We start from the raw sequence: 10487 nt of genomic DNA, 5'->3' as shown, positions 1-10487 counted from the left end.
GAGGATAAAACACAGAAAAACATGAAGGAGATTTTCCTGGCCTGGGATTTATAAAAATATTCTGCAGTCGATCAAAAACAAAAGAAAATCATCAATCAACATCTGAACATTACCTGATGCTGCTGAAGTGAAGCAGAGCAAAGTTACAGAGGTTTGATTAGAGACACAGCTAAGTATTTTGCAATACTGAACAAATGTAAATTTAAAGTTTACATTTGTTCAGTATTGAACTGCAGAAATGAGATTTTCTTTTCGGAAGTAAGTAAAAGGAAAAAACAGCAGCGGACAGCGCTGTAAACAACAGTAGACTTGTGCGTAACAAGCAAGCGAATAATGCAGAAAACAGATTTTTAGACAGGAAACTGTTCTTGAAGTACAGAGAGAGAGAGAGAGAGAGAGAGAGAGCTGTGCATGAAGTGTGATTTTATCCTGGTGGAAGCAAAACAGCAAAAGTCAGAGTGAATTCATGACGATGTTTATGTGAAGCGTAGTTTGGATCTTCTTTTGCTGCTGGTTCAGTCAATATTGTTTGGAGAGAGATCAAACTAACAGCTTTAGAATCAGCGCAAAAAGGGCGTGAACACGAAACATCAGAATCAGCGAGCTGTCGGCTTTCAGCCCCGACCGTGTCCGTGCCGTCGGGTGAGAAAGTCACATCTCACTGATTCTGATGCGTTGGCGGGTCTGCGCTTTGTGTTTACGTCTTTGTGCAGAATCCCTGTTCCTGCTCTCATTCACTGTTTTAGCTCTTTGGTGGTTGTTGAAATGTTGTGATGTTTAACCTGAGATTCTGGCGTTTCGGGAAAAATAAATTTATATTTAAAAAAAATCGATTCAGGATTTTAATGAATCAATTTTACGTTATCCAAGCTAGAATCGATTTTAATCGATAAATCAATAATCAAAACCCACCCCTATGTGTCACCTCCATGTTGGAGAAAGAGCCTGAGGTGGAGAGATGGAAGCTAGATACAGTCAGGCTGACCCCGGGCCCCAGTGCATGCTGGGCCCCAGAACCAGTTTTCTGGAAAAGGCCTGGACTCTGTTCCAGTCTACAGATGCCGTCCATGAGAGACAGCTGAGGTAGTGTCCTTGTATGCCCTCGGCTTGATAAGGAGTACTCGAATGTGTCCCATCTGGTAACTCAGTGGTCCTACTAGAAAACTTCAACACTCACATGGGCAATGACAGTGACACCTGGAGGCGCGATTGGTGGGAATGACCGTCCTGATCTGAACCCCAGTGTGTTTGATTATTGGACTTCTGTGAAAATCACAGTTTGTCTGTAATGAACTTCGTGTTGTCCTCTAAGTTCGTCTGTGAGTGCACGCAGCTCCAGCACACCATAGTGTGAGTCAGATCTGCAGCTGCATATTCTGGACATTCAGGTAGAGAAGAGCTGAACTGTGAACTGATCACCACCTGGTGGCAGGTGATAGGTTTGTAGCGTAAAGCTATTCACTGGAACGTTCAGGACAATTTGCTACACAGCAAGAACAAGACACAAGTAGGCAACGTTCTTTGTGTTACTCATGCATGAGGGAGGCCTGCCTGGAGCCAAGTGTCGTTTCACCTACATGACCTCCATCGGACAGGTTCCCCATAGCACTCCTTTTATTGTGGTTACTTGAATATGCATAGGGTCATTAACATATAACGGCTTACATGGGTATACATGTGAACAAGGAATACACTGCCTGTGGTTTTGTAAGTGCGTGTGTGTGTGTGTGTGTGTGTGTGTGTGTGTGTGTGTGTGTGTGTGTGTGTGTGTGTGTGTGTGTGTGTGTGTGTGTGTGTGTGTGTGTGTGTGTGGAAGCTGCTGACCAAAAGGGTCATAAAGCAGGAACAACATCCTAGGTCATAAAGAGGGTAATCTCCCCACACCCAATCTATGGTTCACCCTAGATAACACAGTGAAGCCATACAAAGGGCAGGAAGTTTGTAAAGTACAAATGGTAAGAATAAAAATGACAAACATTTAACAATTCACTCTAACAGCAGGTAAGATGTTTGGCACACCTAAACATATTGTGAAGGCGTGCTGGGAATGCCTGGCAGTATGTGTAAAGAAGTGCAGAATATTTTCAGGTAAAAGTTCCTGCACCTGCAGCTGATAAACATGTCACCATCATCCTGGTCCTACTCACCTTTCTCTGTGTGCTTATGTTAACCACGCCTCTGTTTGCAGGGGCGGGATCTCTCCAGGATTCCCGCCCTTCGTTCCAGCACACCTGGAGTTTATAAGCACACCTGTGCACCATTTTCTGATTCCACTGCCTCTGCTGGAGGTACGTCTTTCATTGATTGTTGAATTAGCAGCGTTAGTGTAGCTGACCTTTGGTTTAGTTTGTGCTCATGACTGAAGCTCATCTTCTTTCTCCATCTGTGCAGGAGGACCTGTATGTTCTGGGAGAAAGTTTGTGAATGTATCTGTTGTGAAGGACCTCGTTTACCTGACTGTATGTGGACCTGAACTAAACAAACAGTGGAGCATATTGTGCCAAACGAGGATTGTTGCGGGCCGGAGTTTGGACACCCCTGGCTCAGATGAAACTGGTGGATCTCACTGCTGATCATTGTTTAGTGCAGGTCACACCCGTGCAGACTCCTCTCATCCAGGCTCACAGAGGTGCTGACAGCCTGTGGGCCTCGTCTGAATATGATGTGGATGATGACAACTGGTTGCGAACCAGTTGTCATCATCTTGTCGTGTCAACTTAGTGTGTGATGAATTGATATGTAGACCAGCTGATTGTTTTTATATCAGCGAAAGATCACTTGATTATAACACAAGTGAACAAAATGCTGCAAATGAGTGAAGACTCCCACAGACTGAGTTTCCTGTTTCTGATGTATGTGAAACTTACACACAGACACAGACACACACAGACACAGACACACACACACACAGGCACAGACACACACACACACAGACACAGACACACACTCACACACAGACACACACTCACACACACAGACACACACTCACACACACAGACACACACTCACACACAAGCACACACACACACAAACGCACACACACGCGCACACACACACACACAAACGCACACACGCGCACACACACACACACACACAGACACACACACTCACACTCTCACACACACACAAACACACACACACACACACACACACACACACACACGGACACACAGACACACACACACACACACACACACACGGACACACAGACACACACACACACACACACACACACACACACACACACACACGGACACACAGACACACACACACACACACACACACACACACACACACACACACACACACACACACTGAGAGTAACAGTACAGACCTGAGGAAGAAACTCACACTCCAGGAATAAAGCACTGAGATGTTTCATCTGACAGGAAACATTAGTGTTGTGTGAACTGTGCAGCTGCCAACAAGAACATTTCTCTGTGCATTCAGCAGGTGGAAGTATGATATCTACTATGATACTCGGAGCGCTTGTGGGCAACCAGTAGATATGATGTGGGGGAAATGAGCGGGGGTAGTGACTCTTAGGTCTGAGTTCAGACCAAGTAAACATCAGTAACTAGTTAAAGCCAGAAACAGTGAATGCAGCGCCGTCATGACACCCGAAGTTCTGATATTGTTTCACCAGGATGGGAAACTTCAGCGTTGTTTATCTGTCTGATGGTTTCTTGTGTTCTTAGGTTGATCCTGCCGGTTAGTTTTGTTTGTTTTGTCTTTCTAAGAGAAAGACGGCCTTTGTGCTTGGACATATGCTAAACCAGGACTAATATTTATTTATTTATGGAACAGTGCACTTAAAGAAAACCTGTCAGGTGTCATTCCTGCAGGGGTGATATTTTTTGTGTTTATGATGTATCATTATTATTATTGTTGTTGTTGTTATTATACATTTTATTTGGAAGCGCCTTTCAGTACACTCGATGACACTGTACACAGCAGAATAATAAAAGCAACATCAAACTAAGAAGTTTACACAATCATAAAATCGTAAAACAGATTTCTAATAGCAGAGTGCAGAGGTTGTGTGGGATGAGCTATTTTGAACAGGTGAGTTTTGAGTCTAGACTTAAAAAAGAGAGAAGGAAGTGATATTCCTTATATCAGGAGGAAGGGAAATCCAGAGTCAAGGAGCAGAGCAGCTGAATGCGCCCCATGGTGGCAAGATGGGGGGAGGGGACAGAGAGAGACAGGGAGGAAGAAGATCTGAGACACGGAGATGGTGATCTGGGCCAAATCAGAGAGAGATGGAGGAGAGAGGAGATGAATAGATTTATTTTCAGCTCTCTTTTAAGCAGGCAAGATGACAGCGGGCTTTGGAGAAACTCACTTATTTGGGACACTGATCAGATGGTGAGTCCTGAGTCTGAAAGAGTCCGGCTCACTTCATTAATGGTGAATGACGTCACTCATAGTGTCTGAAGCCATCAATGACCAAGGTAACAGAATCAACCAAGATCATATCTCCTGCTGTTGCTCCTACAAAGACCAACTCACAGTCAGCTTTAATGAGACTTCTTTATCATAAATATATTTTTACTCATTCTTTTCTGGTCTTATACTTTACTGAGATCAGATTTTATGTTCTGTATTAGGAACAGAATAAAAGTGGATTTTTGAATCACCTTCATCAGCCGTTGTTAGGTTTTGTATTGTGATTGTCATTTATGCTTAGAAATATCTACCCATATATGCTTAGAGGTGTATAATCGATTGTGTAGTGATAGGATGTGTGATCTTTAGTAGGCTGTAAAAGGCTTTGTGTGCATTCCAGAGCTCTCTGACTTTCACACCCACATTTTAGGAGCATGGGAGAGGTCGTACCTTGTCTTATTGTTTTATGGTAGGATAAACTGTTTTAGTCTAAGTGCCTTTTGTTTAAATGAACTGCTGGACTTCCAGGCCAGCAGGTTTAGGGAAGTCATATATGGGGTCATGCTTTGACCCCACACATACACATATACACACACACACACACACACACACACACACACACACACACACACACACACACACACACACAGGGTATTCTTTGTTCACATGTATACCTATGTAAGATGTTATATGCTAATGACCCTATGCATATTCATGTAACCACAATAAAAGGAGTGCTATGGGGAACCTGGCTGAGAGTCTGACGGAGGCCAAGTGGGCGGAACGACATCTGGCTCCGGTCTGGTTTCCCTCATGCATGAGTACGAACTTTGCCTACTTGGTGTTCGATGCTTTTGCTGTGTAATTACATTGTCTTCAACGTTCCAGCGAATAGGTTGATGCTACAAACCTATCAGCCGTGAGAAGAGAGAAGTTGTGGTTTAAACCACAACTTCTCTATAGCTGAGTGCTGTCTGTGGGAGGAACAGAAGCTGTGGGTCTTCAGACATGTTTTAGAGATAACAGCACACAGGATGTTTCTGCTGTGGACGTATGTTTGAGTGGGTGGGACTCAGAGATGAAGTGACGGTAATGAAACCACAAACATGAAGCTGGTGCTAAGAAGTCTGCTTCTCACCTCGTTCTGCACCATCTCATCTTGGAGTGAGTCGAAACACAGCCTAAGAACTTAACAACATATTTATATTATTCATACTTATGTTCTTTTTAATTTCTTTGCTGAAAAGTAATGCAACTTTTTATTGATAAGTGATAAATTAATGTATGTAGGAAGTCTGTAATTCTCCCCTCATTTTGTCAGTGCTCAGAGCACTAAGCAGCAGGACGAACTTATGACTTGAAATCAGACGTGACAACAGCTGCTTTTTAAAAAAAAAAAATGTTGGTTTAAAAGAAAACCTGAAGACATGGTCATCTTTATTTATGATCTTTAATTCTTTTTTTTATGACAAAACACTCATTAAGTCACTGTAATGCATTTAAATGCTACTCTCTTGTACTGACTCACAGTTTTGTGTCTCTTGCAGCTGTTTCATCGGGCATGTTTGTTGTGACCCAGAGTCCAGATGTTTCTGTCATGGAGGGAGAGACAGTAAACATCACCTGCTGCTGGACAGGAATGTTTGAAAGAGCTGGAGTGGCCTGGTTGAAAAATCAAACAGTCATTAAGAGAGAGGCCAAATTCTTTCAATCTCACGGGTCTCTGAAAAAGGAGGCGAAGACTTGCTCATCTTTGAACATTTCAAACATCAGAACAGAGGATTCAGGAACATACATCTGTAAAGTGACTGTGGAGATTCCATCTTTATTTGAGTCTAAAGGAAGTGGGACCATCATCACAGTCAGAGAGAAGACCAGTGACACTGACTACAACAACCACACAGACTCCAGTAAGTGAACAGCTGATACACAAAGTTCAGTTTGGTGACCAACACGCCTCCAAAATATGTGAACGTGTCACCTTTTACAGATTAAACACTGTCACATAAAAGTTTAGTCTGTTACGTGTCTGTGCTGTTACCGCACATGTGGCAGCCTTTGGTCGTCTGACGGGACGATTAATAAACCTTGGCCCTTTCTCAATTCTAAGTACGCGAGTCCGTACTCGCGTTCTCAGCGAGACCGGACTTGCCAAGAACGCGAGCACGGACTCCCGATTTGTACAATTGGAACACCAGCATACTTGATGATGTCACAGGTCCGGAGTTTTTACTGCCGTCCCCTCCTAATTTAACTGTGAGTAACATGTTATGAAGCTTAACTGTAATCACAGCCAAACCGGTTTACTCAGGAACAAATAAAACACTGAAATAAACCAAACATTAACATTTAGAAGTGATCTAAGTGACTTATATATCATTTTTAACCTCAGTAGTGAAACCTCTATTAATAAAAATAGTGTACATGTATGTCTTAATAAAAACAAGCAGGTGAGATGTTAGAACGCTTTTATTTTTATTTTAGTGGACACTCAATACTATAGACAGCTGCTGGGGTTTCTTTAACCTGAGTAGTGAGAAGACCGCGGGGGCTTGAAAACTATGTGCCGGGAGTTCGCTGTTCTCGCCGGCTCTAGTAATCCTCGACCTCGCTGCCTGCTATGGAGCTGGCGGGTCACAGACGTCTCCGAAAACATCGGAGCGCGTTTGGAAATATATGATATCTTGATAAATCGAGCAGATATTTGAAGTTTACACAGCTACATTCTCACTTGAAAATAACTTAAAAGTTTATTTTGTGACCCAGAAAGAGTAATATTTAAAAGTCTTTAGCCGTGCTCCTCCGTCTTTCAGCTCCTTCATCATCGACTGTCATCTTCATCCTGAGGAGTCTGCCCTTCATTCTTCTTGTTCTCATCTTCTGCTGCTTTAGAAACAAGTGGACCACATCACAGCATCACGACCCAGGTGCACTACAACACATCTTAACCAGACTCTGTTACAGTTCATGTGTTTTGTGGTTCTTGTAGTTTGTAGGTGTGAGTTGGTGTTTGTTGGCGTGTGGCTTTGGTGCAGAGTGAGGTACCAACAATGGGATTTTATATTCATGCTCCTCAGAGGATAACCCTGTCCCTGAGGTTTGGGGGGTTTTAGTGACGACTACAACTTTTAGTACTGAAAACTACGGATTATGTTCCCAATGAGATCGTCTGAAACTTTTCTTCATAGAGAAACGTTTGACTAAATATCTTAAAGGTACCATCAAACTTTAATTTATTCATGTTTAAAGCTAATTACTAAAGACAAGACAGATGTTACCAAGGTAACTGTTAGGATGCCTGGGTTGTTGACCCAGGGTTTTTGAGTTTATTATATGATTTATCATTTCTGGGTTTCTTTGAGTTCTGTCTTTTGGTTTATGTCTCGGTGTGATCCTTAGTTGCTGTCTCCCCTGTCGGCTCTATCCCCTTGTCTAGTTCGCGTCTTTGTAAATGGACTGCATTTGTATAGCGCTTTACTCAGTCCCTAAGGACCCCAAAGCGCTTTACACTACATTCAGTCATTCACCCATTCACGCACACATTCACACACTGGCAATGGCAAGCTACATTGTAGCCACAGCTGCCCTGGGGCGCACTGACAGAGGCGAGGCTGCCGGACACTGGCGCCACCGGGCCCTCTGACCACCACCAATAGGCAAACATGGGGCTAGTATCTTGCCCAAGGATATTTGGCATGCAGCCAGGAGGCAGCCTGGGATCGAACCACCGACCTTCTGATTAGTGACTTCTTTGTGTGTCCTTAGTTACTATGTCCCCGTGTCCAGTCAGTGTCTGTCTGCCCTGGTTGCAGTGCCTGCGTGTGAGTCTGTGTCTTCAGTCTGTGTTATGTTTCCTGTTTTACTTTGAAAGTCCGTGTCTCATGTATATGCGTCTGGTTTTGCTTCCTTTGTCTCGTTAGGCCTTGATTTGTCCCAGCTGTGTTTCCCTCCTGTTACCCATTCCCTGATTGCTCCCTCTATGTATTTAAGTCCTGTGTTTCTCCGTGTCTGTGTTGTGGTCTACTGTTCATTTTGCTGTGTGTTCTGTCTACCTGTCTGTGTAAGTTTATTTTGTATTTTGGGGGGGGGGTTGTTACTTTTTGCCTTCCAGCATTAAAGCTGAGTTTTGAAATACACCTTTGCCTCCGTGCGTCTGCACTTTGGGTCCTCCTTACCACCACTCCTGCCTGCACACAGCCTTAACCTGACAGTAACAGGCTAGCTTAAGGTGGCTAACATTAGTAGTTGTACTAATGGTGTTTTTTGTATTGTAAGGTAAAGATCTTTGGTTAGTATGTTTCCTTATTTTATTTTAAAATATATCATTTTTTAAGACCATTGTTGGTTTTAATCTAGTTTAAACCAAACCACTCCAATGGATTTAGCTACATTCGGGACCGTGTTTGCGGAATGCAGTAGCTAGCAAGCTGATTGGAGACCGTAACAGCCAATCAGAATTCTTGCATTCAAGTCTGTGATTGGTTGGTTCTGTGGCACATTTATTAAGTGTGCAGGGAGCAGAGATGTTGTGAGTGCGAACGACGCACTGAGAGCAGGTCAGCAGATGTCTGTGAGCACACAGAGTAGAGACCTGAGTGAGAGGGGCTGTTATTGTGTGTGTGTGTGTGTGTGTGTGTGTGTATATGGATAACAGCAAACACTGAAATGCATTTCTTGCACGCAGAAATGATTTTTTTTTTCACTCAAATTAAACTTTTCTTCACTCAAAATAATTTTCTCCTCAAAATTCAACATTTGCGCTTGCAAATTTTTTTTTACATGCACTCAGAATACAGGCACAAAAATAATGCCATATAGACACAAGGACAGCTCAACAGATGCTCTGACGAGGAACAGAGGAAAACAGGCAGTGGAGACACACTGGAACACAGCTGAACTGATTAAGAGACAAAGGAAGTAAAACTTAAGACACTACACAAGGAGCACAAGCTCACCAAAATAAAACAGGAAGCAGCAGTGCACAAAGACCAGGAGTCGACCTGCAGGAGTTCCAGAATAATCCGTGAGACGTAAACTTAACGACTCAAAGAACTTAAACACTCATGAAGTACAGGACGGTGACTCATCGTAGCAAACAGCGCTGTGAATGTGTTTCATTTACACTGTAACTCTGTTACTGTTGATAACATTCAGTTATAAACTTCTAGCTTTAAAATACGTGTTTTTATTGTTCTGTGGTGAAGTTATTTTACAACAACAGAACATGTTGTCACAGCATCATCAGTTATAATCCTGTAAGATTACAAACAGGTGCATCACTGTGAACATGCAAAGTGTAGCTCATGGCCTCATTCATGTTTCAGCTGCTGGGAGTGAAAGCATGTCTGCCCAGAGAGGAGAAGAAGAAGGAGGAAGAAGTGAGAGAGGAAAAGTGGAAACACGGCTGTAGAAACTTTACAGACTTGTTCAGTGTTTTTGGTTTTGTTTTAAATTGATTCCAAAAAGGTTGCTAATTAAAAATGACTGACTTTTGAGTGATTGTCTCATTTAATAAATAAATGAATACTTATCATATTAAACTCCTCTGGGTTACCATAGCAACATGACCAGCAAAGATGCTTTGGCATGTAGATGGAGCAGCCAGGGATCAAACCACCGACCTTTCTGTTGTCAGGTGACCTGCTCCACCTCCTGAGCCCCACTTCTCATGACAAATGATGTCTTTTTCCCTTTCTTTTATTCTCACTGACTCTTGAGGATTCATCATGTTTGATCAGAGGTTTTCTTATCACGTCTCTGTTCTGTGTTAGGCACAGATTACACAACACTGACAAAATGTTTGTGAGTCTGTGTAAACAGTGTTTCTGTGATGACCGCAGCTCACTGTCCTGATCATTCCCTCTGTTACCGTCCTCCCTGTTAAACATGTGCTCTTTGCTGTGTGTGATATTAGCATGACCTTTGCCCCAGTGTATCACCGGGTCCTATCATGCTCTGCAGCTCTGTGGGTAAAACTGAAAACACTTTGTAGGTGTTGTTTCCTGAGCTGCTGCTCATTCTGCAGCCACAGGATGTGCCGTCCAAGCCTCAGGGAGGGGCAGCCATGTGACCAGTTCAGGTGAGAGAAAGAAGACATC

General features: G+C 43.1%; 1 protein-coding gene across 1 annotated transcript; it reads left to right on the top strand.

Moving 5' to 3' along the window:
* The first annotated feature begins 5336 nt into the window (after nt 1-5336).
* On the top strand, nt 5337-9872 carry LOC120439932 (receptor-type tyrosine-protein phosphatase-like). Its single transcript, XM_039611319.1, has 4 exons — nt 5337-5553; nt 5937-6299; nt 7203-7316; nt 9714-9872. The coding sequence occupies exons 1-4, from the start codon at nt 5496-5498 to the stop codon at nt 9797-9799; spliced, it is 621 nt and encodes a 206-aa protein (XP_039467253.1). The 5' UTR covers nt 5337-5495; the 3' UTR covers nt 9800-9872.
* The last annotated feature ends 615 nt before the right edge of the window (nt 9873-10487 follow it).

Source organism: Oreochromis aureus, linkage group 4 (assembly GCF_013358895.1).
Source record: "Oreochromis aureus strain Israel breed Guangdong linkage group 4, ZZ_aureus, whole genome shotgun sequence".
NCBI lineage: Eukaryota > Metazoa > Chordata > Actinopteri > Cichliformes > Cichlidae > Oreochromis > Oreochromis aureus.
The sequence above is the reverse complement of the archived record's forward strand: the minus strand, read 5'-3'. Positions and strand labels throughout refer to the sequence as shown.

Coding starts and splice junctions, on each gene's coding strand:
- LOC120439932 (XM_039611319.1), top strand. CDS start 5,496: ATGAAGCTGGTGCTAAGAAGTCTGCTTCTCACCTCGTTCTGCACCATC. Junction 6,300..7,202: donor CAACAACCACACAGACTCCA/GTAAGTGAACAG, acceptor TCCGTCTTTCAG/CTCCTTCATCATCGACTGTC. Junction 7,317..9,713: donor ATCACAGCATCACGACCCAG/GTGCACTACAAC, acceptor TTCATGTTTCAG/CTGCTGGGAGTGAAAGCATG.